Raw genomic sequence first — 20,668 nt, 5'->3', positions numbered from 1 at the left:
GGGGGGGGGGATAAAGAGATGTTTCAGTAACATGCCTGCCACACAAGCATGAGAATCTGAGTTCAGATTCTCAGTACCCACATTAAAAGCAAAATTGGTGTGGAGTATGCACCTGTAATCCCAGTGATGGAGGTGAGGCAGACAGGAGGATCCCTGCTGTTCTCTGAACAGCGAGTCTCAATGAATTATTAAAATTCAGGTGAGAGATCTTGTGTCAAAAAAATAAGGTAGAGAGTGACAGACAAAGACACTTAATATCTCTCTCTGGCCTCTGCATGCACATGCACTCACACCTTCAAATTCGTGTCTATACACACTGTCACACACACACACACACACACACACACACACACACACACACACACATGCACATACAATGATGGATGTGAAGCTCAGACAGCGTAGTGGCACCCACGTTAAAGTGAGCACTTTGGTTTCGTTTGGTCCAGTTATTTGCCTTGTGAGGAATCCACTTCTTCTGCCTCTCCCAGAATGTTTCCACTACTCTGAAGTGCAGCCTCTAGTCACATACATTGTTTTCTTAGGGCATTTCAACAATTTCCCGAGATGCTGAAGAGAAGAGGTTAGAGCGGAAGAGGCTACCCAATTAGCATGCCATATTGTTGGATTAGACAGGTGAGACCACAGAGCAACAGGTGAGGTCAGAGACAGGAATCTCTAAAGGAGCCAGGAACTCAGACACATCAGTCTATGTACATCAGGACAAACAATGTGTAAGCTTTAAAGATTCTGGGCAGCAAGGTGCCACCCTCTTCCTGTTCTTGTCTTCTCTGGCACACAATCCCCCTGTGCCACTTTGTATCCCAGACAAGGGGAAGTAAAGGGTGAGGGACCAAGGAAGGTGGCTGTGTATGCAGGAAAGGGCATGGCAGAGCTTGGAGAATGAGGGCGGAGAGAAGGCTGTGGGTACTGACATGCTGGTGGAAAGGGGTCAGAGAAACCAGGAGTCTACCTGGAGAATGAAGAAGAGCGGTTGAGAAGAGACGGGATGTGCAGCTGTGGGTGACCTAGGAGTCTGTCAGAGAAAAGCCAGAGACGTGTGAGTCCTTAGACTCAAATATGTGTAAACAAACAGGACTCACTGAAGCCTGAAAGGGATGTGTCACCCTGTGCTGAGCTGGCCTGGAGCAGGAGTAGAGGACTCATGAGTAGACACTATCTTTCCCATTGCAGGAAGGATGGGTGACAAAGAGTCCTTTTGGAGCTGACTGGAAAAGAAAAGACATCATGCTGGGGCAGTGGTGGTGCATGCCTTTGATCCCAGCACTCTCCCATCTCTTCTTCAAACTCACAGAGATCTGCCCGCCTTTGCATAACATGGCCGTAACGCTTGAGCTCTTTGTAGCTGTAAAACCTGCATAAGACTGGGCCTGTCAACATTGTGCCACAGAGCAAGGAGGGGAGTCACAAGGCCCCCCCCTTCCTGAAGATTTATATTCATTAATGGTTATTGGGGGAGGGAGAAACATTTCTTCAGTGGTGTATCCATGGATAAGGTGCCCATGATGCTGTAAATCCTTACCCATGCTCCTGTGAACAGCCCTAATGGAACTCATTGAGCCCCACACAAAGGAGGCCTGAAAGTAGATCAGGACCTAGTTAGAAAGAGGATGAGATCAGCAGGAAGGGGAGGGAGAAACAAGGGAGATGAGGGGTGATGGTGACCAAAATAGAGTAGAAAGCACATAAAAATGTAAAACAAAAGAAGGAGGTATAAACAATCACAGGAAAATAATGTCTGAGGTGGTTGATGAAGAGTCAGGGGTTGCATGATTGTGGCCATGAGTAAAGGTGTTGATAAAACTGCATAGATTGAAGTGAGCACCTAGCAGAGCCATCTTCAAATTCGGTGGCATACACAGAGTGGAGTGGTACAGAGCATGACGCTGTCTTCTCAGTGGGGCTGAAGCAGTGGCTCTCAATGCATGCGGGTAGATCGGAGGATGAAGGTGTGCACTGTTCTGTGTAGACACGGTCTAAACACACCTCGAAGACTGCTGGAGTGGGCTAGCCACCTGGACTGCCTGCTGTTTCCATCAAAGCACACCCTCCCCTGCAGAATAAATAACTACACAGAGGAAGCTAGCTGCCCATCCATCCCCACAGTGACTTGCCATGTGGGAATTTCACCTGCTCCTGGACAGCTGGGCTGACATGTCCCTGTGAAACCTTCCCAGGAGCCTCCTTGGGGTTTCCCATTTGCTGACACATGGAGGGGTGGGCTAAAGATGACACGTCACTCTGGATATTAGAAGCCAATGGTTGCCTGGCTTGGTTTACACCTGTAATTGTAACCGACAGGAGTCTGAGGCAGGAGAATTGCTGCAAGTCTGCAGCCAGCACAGTTTATACAGTGAGTTCCAACCTAACCTGGACTATGATATACAAGCCCTTGTGAATCACTGAAACTTTAATCCTCCTCTGTATCCCTTTGGTGAAGGTGAATTGATGCCTTTCATGTTATACAATGGACAGTGAGCCCAGATCCTGAGTGACCTCTCAAAGCTGTGGAGAGAATTAACACATAACCCCACTTTTCCATCTCACACTCCCCCAGCAGGAAGCTTGGTGCAAGTCTAATGCCTATCTGGACTACTCAAGGCAACCTACAGTCAAGTTTCTGGAATCTTCTTACCCACAAAGTAGAAGACAGTGGTGACAGTGCCCAGGCCACTCCAGGTCAGACCATGATAATGAGATGCTGACTCATCAGCCCCACACATCACTTCCCTCATGGCAGGGTCCTGAAGAGGATCAGGCAGGCCGGAGCACATGAGAGAAAGCAAAGCTGTGTGGTTGGATGGAAACAAGATCAGCAGGGGAAATGAGTGTCTTCCCAGGGCTCCTTTCCTGGGGTTTAGCACAGAGAAGAGACCGGGGCCATGAACATCTGGTGGCATTTGCCTACACACTCAGAAGACACAATGCTCACGTGACAAGTGTGCTGAGCCAGGCCCACAAGCTCTAGCGGCCTTCTGCAAGGAGTCCAGGGGCTCAAGAAAGACCTGTGGTCACGAGGCCAAGACCTCTGCCTTCATTCAGCTCTAGCACTGGCTGTCCCTCTGCTGACGGTGAGAAGACATGGAAACTCAGACCAAGGAAACTGTTGGTCCCAACAAAGGAGTCTGAGCTGAAAACAGTGATCGTCATCTGTCCATAACACAGTTTGATGTTATTTGTGTGACCTTAGCATCAACAGAAGTAACACATGCCCAAATGCTAGCTGGGAAATTAGTATTCAGGTATACACTGGCTTGATGAACTCAGTTTGTCCCCATACTTGATGCTCAAAAAAATAAAATAAAAATAAAAAATAAAAAAGAATGAATACAACTGCTATTGTCACTCACATTGCCAAGTGAGGGGATGGATCTTAATTTTGGTGATGTTAATTAATGTCACCTACCCTTAGTAATTGGCTAAGCCAGAACTTGAACCCACCTGTTTCTGACCTTTCTGACATTCCCATTGGCAAGCATTACTATCCACTGCTGAAGTCCAGCCCTGGTCTGTGCCCACAGCAGGAGAAAGCAAGGTGCCGGTGTGCCTGTGTGTGTACACACTGTGTGTTGGCACTTGCTCCTGCCCCCTAGCAAGGATGGTAGGACTGTAGAAGGGCCCAGGGAACCAAGGAAACAGCAACCAACGGGACCGAACTGGCCCCATCTAGATGTGGCTAGATGAGCTTAGATGAGACCGCAGACCTGTGAGAGATTCTCCCGGGAAGATGATGCTTCCAGCATGTCTGTGGGGGATCCACTGGCTTAGGTAAAGTGAAGTAGAAAGACCCACTTTAATGGGTAGTGCCATTTCATGACTTAGGAACCCGGACTAAATCAATAGGCACAAGTGAGATGAGCTCCATTTCTCTCCACTCTCTGACGGTGGATGCCACCATTTCTCTCTGCTCTGTGACGGTGGATGCCACCATTTCTCTCCGCTCTCTGACAGTGGATGCCACCATTTCTCTCCTCTCTCTGATGGTGGATGCCACCATTTCTCTCCACTTTGTGACGGTGGATGCCACCATTTCCCTCTGCTCTCTGATCATGGATGCCACCATTTCTCTCCTCTCTCTGATCATGGATGCCACCATTTCTCTCCGCTCTCTGATGGTGGATGCCACCATTTCTCTCCTCTCTCTGATCATGGATGCCACCATTTCTCTCTGCTCTCTGACGGTGGATGCCACCATTTCTCTCCTCTCTCTGATCATGGATGCCACCATTTCCCTCTGCTCTGTGACGGTGGATGCCACCATTTCTCTCCGCTCTCTGACGGTGGATGCCACCATTTCTCTCCTCTCTCTGATGGTGGATGCCACCATTTCTCTCCACTCTGTGACGGTGGATGCCACCATTTCCCTCTGCTCTCTGATCATGGATGCCACCATTTCTCTCCTCTCTCTGATCATGGATGCCACCATTTCTCTCCGCTCTCTGATGGTGGATGCCACCATTTCTCTCCTCTCTCTGATCATGGATGCCACCATTTCTCTCCGCTCTCTGACGGTGGATGCCACCATTTCTCTCCTCTCTCTGATCATGGATGCCACCATTTCTCTCCGCTCTCTGATGGTGGATGCCACCATTTCTCTCCTCTCTCTGATGGTGGATGCCACCATTTCCCTCTGCTCTCTGACGGTGGATGCCACCATTTCTCTCCACTCTCTGACGGTGGATGCCACCATTTCTCTCCGCTCTCTGATGGTGGGTGCCACCTCAGTCCCCTGCTGCCATGCCTGTCCACCATGATGGACTGCACCCTCAAACGGTGAGCAGAGTAGACTTCCCTTTCTCCAGCTGCCTTGTCAGGAATCCTGTCATAGCAGAGACCAGACAAGTAAGTGACCTGACCTCCACCCCCACTGTCTGGAAAACTGCACTGTAGAAAGCCAATCTCCCCACCACCCTAAACCATAGCGGCCATTTATCTTTTTACGGCTGAGGGTGAAGTCTGTTGGAAATATGCCAGAAATGCTGGGCCAAAAGCTAGGCTTTCTTTGTTTGTCTGGAAAAGATGTCATTAGCTAGGCGGAGGGAGAGTCAAACGGTATTGTTTCAAATGGAAACGGGTTCTGTGGTTACTGCATGGCCGGAGCCCTTAGCGGGAGGGTGGAAAGTTCTCTCTCTCCACAACACTGTCCTGTTCGCAGAGTTACCTGCCCAGAGTGGTGAACATTTGGCAACTTAACATTTTCTGGGTACTAAAATAAACACAGAATGGAGACATTTCCTGGCACACTGATGGCACAAGTGAGAGATACATACCAGAGGATTTGTGAGGACCCCAAAAATGGCTACTGGAAACTGAGGCTTGCTTCAAGGTCTGACATACCAGAAAAAAAAATCCAACAAGGAAAGGGGCTTAGGATTCTAAAAGACAGGAACATAAAATAAATGGCCAGGTCATTAGCCCACCCCCTCAGGCCCTTATCCATTCCAGCCCTCACTCTGAGCTGGAGACTGAAAGCCTAGTCATATAAGGAAGGAGAACATGGGGATCCTCTGATGCCACATGCTATTGCACTTGTGGAACATGGGTTCCTCTGCAATAGCGGTGTGCACTCATAACATCAAGCCAGCTCTTGCCCACTTGCTATTAGCTTTCAGAGGACAGGAGTTCAGTTCCCAGTACTCATATTTAGGCAGCTCAGCTCACAATTGCCTAGAACTTCAGCTCCAGGGGTTCTGATGCCCTCTTCTGGCCTCTGTGGGTATCTGCACTCACATGCACATACAGACACATAGACATATACACACACCCCACACAAACACACACACACACACACACACACACACACACACACACACACCACAAACATGTAGATAAATAATAAAATACATCTTTAAAAATATTAGAAGTAAAAATGACACAGAGGGGCCATTTGTCTTTTCTCTGTTTCTCTCTTTTTGTTTCTCTGTCTCTCTGTGTGTGTGTGCGTGGTGTGTGTGTGTGTGTGTGTGTGTGTGATAGAGTGTGTGTGTGTGTGTGTGTGTGAGAGAGAGAGAGAGAGAGAGAGAGAGCAAGTGTGTGCAAGTGTGTGCAAGTGTGTGCAAGTGTGACCAGGGTAGTAAATCAACCCCGCCTGTGTGCCAGGAAAAGAAAATAGCTTCACAAGGGAAGCAGTGTAATGTATACATAAAAGCCCACCTTTATTGTGGGACTTGTACACCAGGATGCTTATGCACCTAAGCATGTACAGGGTACAGGCGTCTGACTCATCAAGCCCCTAGTGTGAGAACCAATTCCAGGCAACCCTCAACATGGATTTGCTCTCTGCCCAGGGTGCCAGTGATGTCATCAGTGGGTGTGAATCCTGGCAGCTTCCTGAAGGGAGGGGAACCATTGCAGGGCCTGCTGTGCTATTGGGATGAAATCCTAGGTCTCCCAGGAGGTGGGCAATTCTGGTACTTGCTCTGTTCTGTCCTAGTGGTGAGTCCTCTAGGTGAGTATCATTAGGATCAACCAGGTCAGGATATGAACTGCAAAGCAATGACATCCTAAATTAACTGTGTGATGACATAATCTATATTAATTGAACAATATTGATTCTTATTCAGAACAAATGGGCATCTTGGCATAAGGATATTGATGTGTCAAAGGGCTTCATTACGGTCCCTCCTTGCCGATAGATAAAGCTGACTGAACTGGGTCAGTGGATACCACCTACATCTCCTTCCTCATGATCTCCAAGAGCTAAAAGTGGAGCATGGATGGATTTGGGGGAATACTTTACCTTACCCACTCCGGGAAAACTCATTGCTTGCACAAGGATGCATCAGCAATGTCCCGGATGAGCAGGTGTTCTGGGAAAAGGACACTCCCAAGCTCAGACGGAAAGGCAGATGCTGGTATTCAGTGTTTCCCCAGTCCTGCTTGGTGTTACAGACACTGCAATGCACTTCGCTCTGCCCTAGTTACAGAAATGTAGGTAACCTAACTATACACCAAGTTCAAGAACAAAGCAGGCCTGCTTACAGGTCAAATCCATGATGAGGCCGAAGCTGAAAAAGGAAGGCAGCATGGAGGGGGACCTCAGTCCATCTTTTGTGGCTATGACAGAAAACAGGACACTGGTAAGTCATAAAGGAAAGAGGCACATGGTTCAGGAGCTCATGGTGCCAATATTTGCTTGGCTTCTGGTGAAGGCATCATGGCAGGAGGTGGGAGAAAGGAAGAATGAGAGGCAGATCTCAAAAGACCACGGCAATACATAGTCTTCACTGTGAACTTCTCTGGATTTAGAATTACAAAGAAGCCTGGTATATCACAGATGGCTATATTTGAGGCAGTGTTTCCAGAGAGGAAGAACAATGCAGGAAGATCCACTCTGAATGTATGTAGTTCCTCCCTACAGGCTGTGGGCCCCATGGAATAAAAGAGGGAAGGAGGAAACAGCCTTGAGTACTGGCCTTTCCCTGTTTTCCTGCTTCCTGTTGATCGTGAGGGGAAGAATTGCTTCTACCACATGCCCCCACCAACATTATATTCAGCCCAATGTGCAGGGCCAGAAGACCACAGACTGATGCTCCTGAACCTGTAAGCCAAAATAAAGCTTCTTCTTCAAGCTGTTTCTGTCAGGCAGTTTGTCAAGGCAGGGAAAAACCAATGAATGCCCAAGAATGCTTTGACAACCCGAGTCTGGGGATTATCCCCGCCCTCTGAGGAGGGGGCCTCGCTCCAGGCCACTGGATGCATTGGTCTGTGCATAAGGGAGGCCTCTGTCCCATGACCCAGTCCTTCCACGAGATCCCACTACTCCACGCTGCCACAGTGAGGAATTAATCTTGAACATGACTTCAAGTGGCGACAAACCCTAGCTGAGTCATACCAGGGAAAACATAGCCAGGCCCAAACAGAGAAACCTGGCCTTGAAAGAGGAGACCCAGGTCATCCTCTCTGTGTCTGAGAGAATCTCCAGACACAGGGTCAGGAATGTGGGAAACACTAAAATTATCTAGGGACAGAGCTGAAGTTTAATTAAAAAGTTGTTTCATGGGGGAAGTGGAGCAGATGGAAATAAACAGGATAACCCTCTGATGGAGGGTTTTAAAGCAGGCGTTGATCCTCAAGGGGTGCAGGCATTCGGCTGCTCCCCAGCAAGCCAGAGACATTGTGAAGGCAGAGGGAGCCAGGTGCTCTCTGAAAGGAGGCAGGGAGGCACTTCCCACAGCTGAAAGGCAATCATCTTCATAAAGGCAACATTCAGTGTGGAATTAAAGCCACTCCATGAAATTCAGGTGAGTGGGAGTAAACACACATTGGCTCACAGTGTACACACTCATTACCCAGCTCTCAAGAGCTCTTTACTCCAGGCAGATGTTCGACCGCTGCAGTAGCTCCAGGCCGACCGATGCAGGCTTCCATCAGTGCTGGGCCTGGAAGCCAAGCTTGGAGGGAGGTCCCACTGACCCTACTCACTGTCAAACATGTGCTCAGTGGCAGGAACTCTCAGTGCCACAGAGGAAATGTTCCCATGGCAACAGTGAACAGGTGTGTGACAATCAGAGAGACGGGAGGCTGCCAGGAGGACCACAGCTAGGGACAGAGTGGGATGAGGCTTAGGGATCCCGCCATCTTCTGGGAATGGTGGAAAGTTCAGACATGGCTGCCATCCTCTAGGGCTGGAGCACAGGGCTGCTGAAGGCTTCTAATAAAGAAAAGAAGAGCAATGGGAGTGTGGGGAGTTACAAGGAGTGAAGGAGAGGAAGAAATGATATAATCCTCGAAAATCAGAAAATAAAGAGGAGTGATGTCATAGAAGTCACCTGTAGGAACATCACCTACCAACTGTATGGGCCGTGAATTGTGAATTGAACAAGAGAGGTGTTTCCCTTGTAATTATCTCCTGACAAGATGAATGCCCTGTGGCAACTTCTCTGGTATTCAGTGTTAATCGTCCTTCACACTCTGTGTATATGTATATGCATATGCAAGTGCATGCTTATGTGCATGTGTGCTTGCCTGTTTGTAAGGATATTTGTGTAGAAACCACAGTACAACCTCAAGTGTTCTTTGGGACATCATCCACTGTGCTTTTCTGGAGACAAAGTCTCTCTCTGGTATGGTTCTCACCAACTAGGTTAGGCGGGCTGACCAGTGAAGCCCAGGGGTCTACATTTTCTACCCCCTCAGCCTAGGACTGCAAGTGTGTACCACACATATGGTTTTGACATGGGCTGTAGGGATCAAACTAGGGTGCTCCTGCTTGTAAGGCAGGCAGTTTACAGACTGAGTTATCTCCCAGCCTCTCTCTGGTAGTTTTTCAACAGGCTTCTCAACATGGATATTGTGTCCTAAACACGAGGAGAACTTGGCCACTGTGCAGGAGAGTGTCCCTGTGTGGAACCAACACTGCTTACTCCACAGTCTGTTGGCTGACTGCAGCTGTCCATATTTGCAGTCTGGCTCAGAGAGAGCTGCACTCGTGACTGGCTGGCCTGATCTTTGCTGGCAGTGGGAACCACACAATGACTGTGTAGTGTGCACTGTTGCCACAGCTCAAGACAAGGCTGTGCAACAATCAGACATCTAATGCAAAAGGGTGAGCTTCCAGGAATATAAAGAAATACCATGAAATAAACCACAGACAGACCCCAATGCAAAACGTTGATCCATCGCATCATGGCCTGGAAGGAAGGAGGAAACCTTGGGGTCTTACGCCAAGTTAGGATGTCTTAACTATGCCACCATGGCAGGGTGTGTAAGAAAACCAACAGTGGATTAGATACCATCCAAGAACACTTTTCTTCTTTCAGATGACACTTTCGGAGGCTGGAGAGATAGCTCAATGGTTAGGAACACTGACGACTTGTCCAGAGGACCCATGTTTGATTCCTAGCACCCAAATGGTGATTCACAACTATGTCTGTAGTACCAGTTCCAGGGGATTGGGCCCCCTTTACTGGCCTCAGGGGACTTTCTATACATGTAGTACACAGGCAGGCAAACATAATACACATGAAGTAAAAATAAATATATTTTAAGGACAGTCTTTCAGAAAATTATCAAAAAAGGAAACTAAGTCTGGGGACAATATCTACCAATCATGTATTTGCTAAAAGATTTGAATACACAAAAATATCCAAAACTCAACAAAATACCAATTACAGAATGAATAAGACTCATCCAGACAACACAATGCAGAGGAGACAAGGAAGTCAAGATTTTTAACAACATTCCCCAATAGGGAGTCTCAGAGAACCAGGGTGAGAGATTGCCACACACCTAAAGAGAAGGGATAAAATGAGAAGCCCAGAAGTAAACTAGGCTTCCATAGTATCTTATGGAATGTTCCAGAAAATGCTCAGGAACACCCTGAGGCAGGTAGCAGCCACTGGCACACGGCCACGGCTGAAGGAAGTGCTTAAGGGAGAGGCCTCTGTTGCGTGCCTTTCCTGTGCCTTGGCTCCAAAAAGATAAAGAGTATTGCAGGCATATAACTCACATTGCAGCCCTGGTTCTTCTAATTCCCGTCTGTTTCATCCTCTGGCCATATTTTCTGATATCTAGACTTTCGGTTTTTTGGGTCTTCCTGGTGCCTGCAGACATCTGCATAATGCCCATGATGCTTCAAAGGACATGGACAGGGACAGCACCTGAAAAGGGGATGTTTCTAACCCGCGAGACAGCAGGAGTTAAGAGGGAAAGGCCCTTAGAGAGACGGGGACCGAGAATTTTTTTCTCTGAGGTTTAGCAGCTTATGAATAATCTTTTCTCTAGACTTCCTAGAGACTAATTCAGTTTGGGCACAATGGCTTCTTTTAGTAAAAGAAGAAGTTGCTACTTTGCATGTATGGCCACGGTTTCTCCTCAGAGGCCAGAAAGCTTACACTTCTGCTCTGCCTCTTTCTTTTCTGCTCCTGAGGCCAGTTGACACCCCAGTACTGGATTTAGCATAGGGCTGTTTAAGGTGCCAGGATTCTCAACACCCACTTAACAGGGAAGAAGAATGAACTCTGCTTCCCTCTTCTTTTCACATTGCTGTACGTGGAGGGAAGTATGTTGCCATAGTAACACATCTCTTTCCCTTTCCTTCCCATAACCTACATACACCTGTTACCAGGGCTTCCAAACACAGGGAGATGCCACATGTATGAGACATGTGAGAAGAATTTATTGGGGCCTCAACTTGATGTCCATTTTTAGTGTTGACCATTACCAACTGCTTACCATTCTTAGTGGACACGGGCTTTGCAGGAGCCTTGATGCTCCAAGAGGCAGTAGATATCTCAGGGCCCCTCATCTACCAACTAAACTTCCATGTTTACTAAAGTCGTATTCAGTGGCCAAGACTTCAGCAACAATTCATCCCTCCTGTGTTTAAACTACACTTTGATAGCTCTATTAACAAATACCCAACTCCTACTCCTCCAAAACTATGAAAAGAATTTCAAATGGCAAATAGATGGGTGATGGTGCAGAAAACAAGATCTCCCTGCTGTCTACACAGATGTGACTCTCTCCTGTTTCTTTTGCCACCTCTGAGATTTCTTGCATACGCCTGCACTACATGTAACTCTCACCAACATATCCTAAAGGTGATCATAGAGTATAATATACCTCTCCCTTATAACTGACATATCCATAGCCAGAGGATGATCGGAGAGTATTTACAGCAGTCATTGCAGTGATTTTAACCTGGTATTGAAATCTGCCTATAATTAACCACAAACAAGGACTACAGGAAGAAAGAGAGCAGCACATGTGTTATCTGCATACCGACTCTTCCATAACTCACAATACTAAGAACACTTAAGAGTCTCAGAGTTTCCTGGGATAAATGTACTTGTATGCAGAAAGATCCATTCATTCTTGAATATTATTTACTGAACACTATGCATAACAAAAGCATTGGTATCTATAGCTACTTGAAATGTTCATGTGCCCAGGTGACCATGGGCTTATTTCAGCTTAGATGTCTCCCCACCTGGCCTCAGGTCAGCTCTTGCCCAAGCTACCTCCTTCCTCAGATGAAGGGACCTGTTTCTTGTTTGTGTAGGATTTTGCACTATTCCATATCTTTTTTCCATGGGTCACACTGTTCTGCTTAGTGTTTGTTTAGTCAATGTGGAGATTTTTGAACTCCCTGTTCAAGCATCTCATATCTTCTTGTTGTGGTGCTGTTCTCTGCCTTCTGAGAAAATTTACTCTGTTCAAGTAGCTGAAGAATACAAGCCCTCTTTCTTCCTGCTATTTCTCATCTTACTAACTAGTGTTTTATACTGGTTTTCTATGCTTGTCTGCAACTACCAGGAGGACCCACCTTCTTCTTTCTATCTATCTATCTATCTATCTATCTATCTATCTATCTATCTATCTATCTATCTATCTATCAACCCATCTATCTATCATTTATCTGTCTATCTGTGAATGATAGTTAATCTTTACCTTCTACATGACTAGATTTAAAATAAGCTTGGAAACACAATCCTAGTGTCCATGAGGTCATTTCTAGAGAGGTTTGATGAAGGAGAGACTCCATGTATGGACAACATCACCCGGCAGCCTGGGTGCCAGCTTCAATACACAGGAGGAAATGAACCCAGCAGTGGCACTCATCTCTCTCTGCTTCCTGACCAGATGAAATACGACAGCTGCCTGGTGTTCCTTTTCTCATGATGTCCCTGCTCTGATGGAGTGTGTCCCTTAGAACTGTAAGCCAAAGTTCACTCTTCCTTCCTTCAGTTGCTTGCTACCAGGTATTTTATCAGAAAAAACAGACAGTAAGAAATTATCTGTCTGTCATCTCTATCTATCTATCTATCTATCTATCTATCTATCTATCTATCTATCTATCTATCTATCTATCTATTATCTGTATCTATTTATCTAGCTATCATTTACCCATCTATTATGTTTTTTTTCACATTTTCAACTCAAGGCCAAAGAAACTTGGTACCTAAAGGTAAAGTCATTAAATGTCTTTTAAATTAATGACTAGGCATCAGTTAATTTTTGAGGAAACAAATTGAGGAGATTTTAGGGCTAGGACATATTTATTATCTGGAAGTAATAAATTTCCTCATTAAGTATTTTAATGAGAAATCAATGATATCATCAACATATTCATAATCAAAAAGAAAACTCACCTATAAATGAGATTTTTGATGCAATGTTTGATTCAAACTTTGATTCAGTATTAAAATCTTTGTCAAAACAAGGCACCCTGAACTACATGGGTCATTTTGATCATCCTGATCTACTCTTTGCATTCTTGTAGGTGAACACAGGAGAAGATACTCAAGTGTTGACAGACACAAACCGACCAACAGTCATCCCTGAAAGTCTTGGGTCAAACATCTATCTTTTTAATGCTTTCTTTTCCTAATTGATAAATGGTAGAGTAGATATAGTCTGCAATACTTCCTAAGTCAACAAACCTTCTCAAAGTCTCAGATGGGTGACTAACAAAGCACATGAAATGTCTATACATAATGACTACTAGCCTGGATTCCCCAAGGTTAATATTTTTCCCATGGAGGGTCAGGTAAACAGAAATAGGGGTGTCTCTCTTTTAATGCTTATGCTGTGTTCAGATGATTAGATAATGCTAATTTCATCAGTGGAGAAAAATAGTTAAAACTAGTTTTTACATCCTGCTAAGTGATTCAAGAGTCAATCATGAACCTTAATGTAGAACTTTGGTTGGCTCTATTTATCCATTCGTGTTCTCACTAATCCAATCCATCCATTTCTCCATTCAATAGATAGACATTGGTTGTGACAGAATGTGACCTGGGACTGTAGTGGGATAGAGGGGACAGTAACATTTGTGGAGGAGAAAGAGGCTATATGCTTGCACATTGTATGGTGACGTCATTTATCCCTCACCAAAACTCACAGGATAAGCAGTCATCAGTGTTTACAGATAGAGCACAAGACGGTACTTAGCTGCTCAAGGCATCTTAGTAAGTCTCTCTGCCTCTGAGAAGTGGTCTGTACAAACTCATGTCAAGGAGAATAAGAAATAGTGTTCTTCATTAAGATTTCAGGAATCAAGTTTAAATCACAATAGTCTAAAATCCATATAAGAGTGTTAATTGTGTGTACACCTTTCTAATGATCACAACTATGGCCCACTCTCTAGAGGATGAGATGGCAGAGGGAAAGTTGAAACTCTCAACCTAGCAGCCAGTTCCCACCCTAACTACCAACCCTACCTGCCAATTCACAAGTCTGCTTGTGAGCTTTGCATCAGGGACTAGATCTTCCATTGCTAGCATCAAGCAATTCATCAGGGAGTGTACATTTCATGTATTAATTTCCCCTTTATGAAATATTTACCATGCTTTCTTCAAAAATGCCTGATAGCAGACACTTTCCGTGTTCTTCCCTGGCTCTCAGATAAAGCAAGCTACAAATCTAAGTGCTGAGGGAAGTGCTGCTTAGGAATAGCTCTTCTATGAACTGTCCCCTGAGAAAACTACCAGGGTTGTTTTCCTTAAGTAACCACTGAGGCCCAAGAACAGGGTAGGTTTCTGTGTCTTTTTAGAATTCTGGAGAAAAAAAGTCGACTTTCTTTCCCCTGGCTCTTTCTTCTAGGCCGTTAGAGAGAACCATTCATCCATGAAATCAATAGTAACCCCTAAGAATCTGTCTGGTCCACATCAGGGACCAAAAATCTTTTTAAGGCAAACCACATGATTGTTGAGTTCCAGAACTCAGTTGTTGGGAAATGGCCATTAGGACCTTAGTGGGAGATGGAGAAAGAGCCAGCAGAGTAGCTCCGGGAGATAATTGTTCTGACTCTACTGTCCACTACAGCCACTTAGAGAACCCCAGTCTACAGATGTGGACATGGTTCTTGTCCATTGCATGGGACTCTGACTTAGACAGAGGGAGCAAGAGCCTGAGTATCAGAAGTTAGGGAAAGGAGTCCTTGCTGACAATACCACACAGAGAAGCCTGCTGACTTGATCTGCATCTGCCCCTCTTCCCCCCAGAATTACAACTCAGAAAAGTGAGGGATGGAGAAATGCACTGACTGCCTTGGACAAAAACATGGGAAAGACATGACAGAACTAAATGTCTTGAACCCTATGAACTGCCCTGCTCTATCACCCCACCTTCACCTGTGAACTGCCCTGCCCCATCATCCCACCTTCACCTGTGAACTGCCCTGCTCCATCATCCCACCTTCACCTGTGAACTGCCCTGCTCCATCACCCCAACAGTACCCTGTGAACTGCCCTGATCCATCATTCCAACTCTACCCTGTGAACTGCCATGCTCCATCATCCCACCTTCACCTGTGAACTGCCCTGCTCCATCATCCCACCTTCACCTGTGAACTGCCCTGCTCCATCACCCCAACACTACCCTGTGAACTGCCCTGATCCATCATTCCAACTCTACCCTGTGAACTGCCCTGCTCCATCATCCCACCTTCACCTATAAACTGCCCTGCTTCAGCATCCTACCTTCACCTCTAGACTTCCCTGTTCCATCATCCCAACACTACCCTGTGAACTACTTTACTCCATCATTCCCACTCTACCTGGTGAACTGCCTTACTCCATTATCCCAACACTACCCTGTGAACTGCCTTGCTCCATCATTCTCACTCTAACCTGTGAACTGCCCTGATCCATCATCCCACCTTCCCCTGTGAACTGCCCTGCTCCATCATTCCAACTCTACCCTGTGAGCTTCTCTGCCCTGTCCCAACACTCCACCTTTAATGGTTGTGTGTGACTTGTGAAATGTCTCAATTGCAGTAATTTCACATCACAAACAACACAGGAAAAGAAAAAGAGTCTACGATTTTTCTTCTTGTAAAATTGGGTTGTCTTCACCAATATGTAGATATCTATCATTAAATGTGTTTTGAATCAAATAGCCTTAGGACATACCCAATAACCATATTTGAAAGTTTTTCATGGTGAAATCAAGCCATTCTATGTGCAGTCTAAATATAAAGCCACTGAGACAGAGATTCCAAACTCTTCCTACCACTGCAGGCAGGAACAATCCTGGGCTTGTCTAAACAACCTTCTTATAATTACTCACTACCAGTGAAACCACGTTGGGGCCAGGCATGACACATGCCTATAGTCCCCACACTCAGGGGGCTGAGGCAGGAGGATAGTGAGCCTAAAGCTAGCCTGTGCTGCATAGCGAGGTCAAGGCCAGTTGGAACTACACAGAAAGATTCTGTCTCAAAACAACACCAACCTTCAAAAATCAAAACCATAAGAGAACTAACACTGTTCTTAAGGTTACTGTATGATTGTTATTAATGATATCACAGTTTTATTTCATGCCAGTGCCCAACCCAAATGTTAAAATACTGTCCTTATCATTATAAAGGAGCCCTGGTGCGGGGGGGGGGCACGAAGGCCCCCAACACAAATATAGCTGTGCTTCTTTCAAATTCACCTTCATCCTGCAGATGGTTCTCATTGGGCAGGTCAGAGTGCTGGGGAGTACTATGCAGCCCAGACTCCCCGGGAGTGGAGACCCACCCAGGATGAGGCAGAGAGAGGGCGAGGTGAGTGGAAAGCCACTTTGCCAGGCCATTAAGACACTTTTAAATCCTCTCTTTGGCATTGTTTTCTAATCTATTTCTGGGTTTTAAAATAAGTCCTTAATAGCAGCCTGGAGCAATTATCATAAAACTACTACTGAAAAAAGAGTAAATAATTCAGAGACCAGACAACAAGAGTAATTATATCACCCATCTCCATTTCCTAAATAATTAAGGAATTCCTCAGGTTCTGCAGAATTCTCTGCCTTGTCTAGACCTGTTGTTGGCTGGTGGAATCCTGGGCATTGCTTTAGAGCCACCTGAGGGAGCTCTCTTGAACTGCCATGGGCCGGGGCTTAGAGAAAGATCACTTCTGTGCCCTGAGGCCCCCTTCTCAAGTACAACATAATGTTTGAAGTTCTGGGATACTGCATGCAAGGGATTCTCTGAGCATACAGATGCTCATAACTAAAATGAAATTTAGTCTGTAGAAGAAGAAACTCAGGACTGAGCAAGCCTGTGGTTCATCAAGCACCTGATCCACCATACCCATGACCCTGAGGAAGAATTTGAAGTCCGGAGCCAGCTCCTAAGATACCAAGAGAGTCCTCTAATAGTTAGAGAACCCAGGATAAGAAATTTAATCAGACTTCTCTAGTCAGTGACAGATGTTTGGGAGAGAGGGAGGGAGGGAGGGAGGGAGGGAGGGAGGGAGAGAGAGAGAGAGAGAGAGAGAGAGAGAGAGATCATTTGTTCATGCTGTTCAGATAACTGTCAGAGGTGAGTGGGACCACCTACTTTATCCACAGGACAAGAGCATGAAGCAGCTGACCCAGAACCCAGGTCTCTGCAGCTCAGAGCCATGCAGACTGCCTATAGTATACCTGAAGAGGTCATCATCTAATTATGTTAATATCCTTCTCCTTGCTCAGAAGAAATACATATTTATGTACTTTACATATGCTTTAATTTGGGAAGAAGTTGGTTTGGTTGTATCAAGCAGACCATAGAACCCTTCATCTTGAATTACTGGCAAACTCACGTTATGATCAATGCAAGTAAAAACAAATGGATAGTGTGTCTCAAGATACAACTGACAAAACCCATCTGTACATACATGCAGGCCTAAGTATCTTGGACCATCAGCCAGAGAGAAGAAAGCAGTCTGTGCTGTAAGAAAGGGGTTAAGAGCATGGCTGCTTGTCATCTACTCATCGATTAAAGGCATTTCTGCGAGCAAGGTGCCAGTTCTAGCTTCGAAATACCACAGACTCACACACCAACACAGCAAGCCAGAAACCTCCCTTTAGAATGGGCCCAGTCACTCCTTGATTCCCAGCTCCCTAAGCAGTATCAGAATCTGACAGTGGCATTCAATACAGACACGACCCATCACCCCAAGTCTCTCCTCTGGAAAGAGTCCTTTCTTTGTTGCATGTGAGATCAAGAAGTGATTTGCACAGGGCTCTGCCATCCTGCTCAGGAGCCAAAAGGTCCCAGAAGCTGCCTGTGATGACCCAGCTTGGTGTCTATGGCACAGGATCATGGTGATTGTCTACAGTGTGAGAGCATCCCACACGGGAGTGGATGGCAGTCACCTTCCTGCATCCCTTATCTCTGTGAGTGCAACACAAAGCTCTGGGTTTTCTTAGCTTTCTTTCTTCTGGTCAGTCAGGGCTTCCAAAGAAACAATACCAGAAAGAAACACACCTGTGCACTTCATTTTCAGGACTCCATCTCAGCCCACACCCACGACACCCAGGTCTGCTCCTGAGGTTACGATCAGAATGTGGTGTCTGGTACCCAGGGACCAGGTAACACTGTGGCTAAAGGCTAACCTGCCTTTTCCAGAAAACTTTTGCTCTGAGCAAATATCAAAGCTAAGCTGGCTGCTGATTGCATCTGCTGCAGATTAGTTAAAATTAAATCCCAAACCTTTGGCAGGGCATCAAACACAGCCAAGCCAACCTCCAGCGGGAGCCTTGTAAGATAAAGAACTCTCACTCTACAAGTCTCACCCTGCCGGTTAGCGGCAACCCCCACCCCCCTTCAAAATTAAACATTTCTTTCCAATAAATGGATTCGTGCCCTTCTACTCACCCTCCAAAATTGTTTTATCCTGTTCACCCGGGACAGCTTGGAAGTATTCATCCTTGCCAGTGGATCCCAGGTGAGGCCCGCCCCTGCAGCTGCCACCAAGTCCAGTGTGCGAGCGGAGATGCCCAGGGCTCTTTCAGCAGGGACACTCCCTGGCTTTTAAGGCTGCTTACTAACAACCACAGAGTTCGCGGTGAGCATAAACAGCCAATAGCTGAACAGGACAGTGAGCCTCTGGGGACCACAGGCTGTGGAGCTGCCTCAAGCAGGCTGAGCCTCTGGTCCAGGAGGGATCTACTTCCCACGGGGAGACTAGGGGTTTCCTGAATGGTCTGGTTATCCTCCTGCCTTCAGGGGAGCCCTGCACAATAGATAGCTGATCACATTCTGCTTGTAGGAAGACAGCCTTATGCCAAGGGTCTCCTGGTACTTTAGCTAGTTCCCGCATTTGTTTGGGGCGGGGTCTCACCATGGGTAGGTATGACAAGGCAGGGTTTTCTCCTCAAGGGGTCCCTGATTCTGCCTGGGATCTTACCACAGGAAGGTATGTATCTGTCATGCCAAGGAACACAGGGCTGTCAGTGGTTCCTGAGAAAGGCTACTTGCTGGCTGCTAAGTTTTGTTACTGAGAGAAATAGAGAACTGACTGTGATTGACTTGACATTATGCAGAACAGTAGGAAAAATTAGCAGATCTAAGATGCGGAGGAGCAAATGGCTTCATCCAATAGCCCTGTGCTTGGCAAAGTGAAGCAGTGTTCAGAAGGACCAGCCTGTAGTTCTTAGTACCCACTTTTGTGACAGCCTCCAGGCCATAGGCATGGGGCTTTTGAGCCAAGCTCTGTTCCAGGGACTGTAGTTATGTTCTAGCTGTGAACAAGAGCCAGGCAGACATCAGTTCCTGGGTTGGGATGACACAGTCATTTGCTGTTCCTCTCATGGGAGATCCTATCATGGTCAGAAGCCACAGTGACCTCCTCAGGCCCTCACCTAACACTTGGTGTGTTTGTGTGGGAGCCACACAAGAGCTCAGCAATTGAGGGGGGAAGGAAAGGAGGAAGAACAGATGGATAGTGAGTGCTGAGTCTCTGTGCTCTCTCCACCGAGTTGGAGGAGCAACTATTTAGAGGTATTTCTACCTTTACAGAAATGGAGCAGCAAGGGCTTGACTTAATATCAGGAGCCTCTCCTAACCAATAAAGTGCTCTGTCTCTCTCTGTGTCTCTGTTTTCTCTCTGTGTCTCTGTCTCTGTGTGTGTGTGTGTGTGTGTGTATCTGTCTCTCTGTCTGTCTCTCTGTCTCTCTCTCTCTCACACACACATACCTTGTAGGCATGTATACACCTTGTTTCATGTGGTGATGAACTATAAGAGCATTATGGTGCTTCTGGATTCTGATGATCACATAGAAGCTGGGAATGGACATCCTTTGTGGGACTTGCTTGTTTGTTGATACAGTGAAAGTCGCATGCCAGAAATGTGGCACAGAGGCAGGCAGGGGTAAAATGGATGCCACGAGGCTTGAGAAAAACTGGCTCGCCTATACACACGGGACAAGCGTGGGAAGATGGAGAATGGAAAGTGGTAAAAATGGAAACTGGGAACTCTGATTGATGAGTGGCAAAATGTTCACAAGTGTGCCAAGAATGTGCTTGGAGTGTGAGCTTAGAAATTGGAACCATTAGTCTCTTAACAGGTTGCTTCTAGACTAAACATGAGACATCACCAGGACAGTCACTGGCTTGAAACTGAAGGCAGGGAAGCTAAGGTACAGGAGGAGAAAGAGAGGGAAAGAGTTCTAAGGAGAAGAGCGTGACAGCCAAGAACCTGTTCCTGAGCACATTGAAGCAGAGGGACACAAGGACCTCCTGGAGTCGTGTATGTCTCTGAGCATGTAGCCATGCTTTTCTCCATGAGGCCGCAGAGTGTTGTTGAAGGCGAAGACAATGTGCCCATGCCAGGGTGCCTGAGAGTGCAGCACTGTCTCCAACTGCAGACTGGGGGGATGCCTCTCCCCTGGAAGGTAGGAGTGGCTGGTCCCTCGGCTGGAATCCCCATTATCATCTCTGGGTACAAATTCT

General features: G+C 46.4%; 1 protein-coding gene across 3 annotated transcripts in view; it reads right to left on the bottom strand.

The window, feature by feature from the left end:
* Positions 1 to 20,668, bottom strand: part of Dpp6 (dipeptidyl peptidase like 6) — a 790,869-nt gene that overhangs the window by 527,756 nt on the left and 242,445 nt on the right. The window contains exon 1 of one of the 3 annotated variants that reach the window (XM_042273278.2): positions 18,593 to 18,718. The exons of the other annotated variants lie outside the window; for them this stretch is intronic. Within the exon in view, the coding sequence (XP_042129212.1) occupies positions 18,593 to 18,643 (51 nt within the window). The 5' untranslated portion in view covers positions 18,644 to 18,718. Of the gene's footprint in view, positions 1 to 18,592; positions 18,719 to 20,668 lie in introns of those variants that run through there. 3 annotated transcript variants of the gene reach the window in all.

The sequence above is a fragment of the Peromyscus maniculatus genome, chromosome 3 (genome assembly GCF_049852395.1).
Source record: "Peromyscus maniculatus bairdii isolate BWxNUB_F1_BW_parent chromosome 3, HU_Pman_BW_mat_3.1, whole genome shotgun sequence".
Lineage (NCBI taxonomy): Eukaryota > Metazoa > Chordata > Mammalia > Rodentia > Cricetidae > Peromyscus > Peromyscus maniculatus.
Note: the sequence above shows the minus strand (reverse complement) of the source record. Positions and strands in the feature narration are given on the sequence as shown.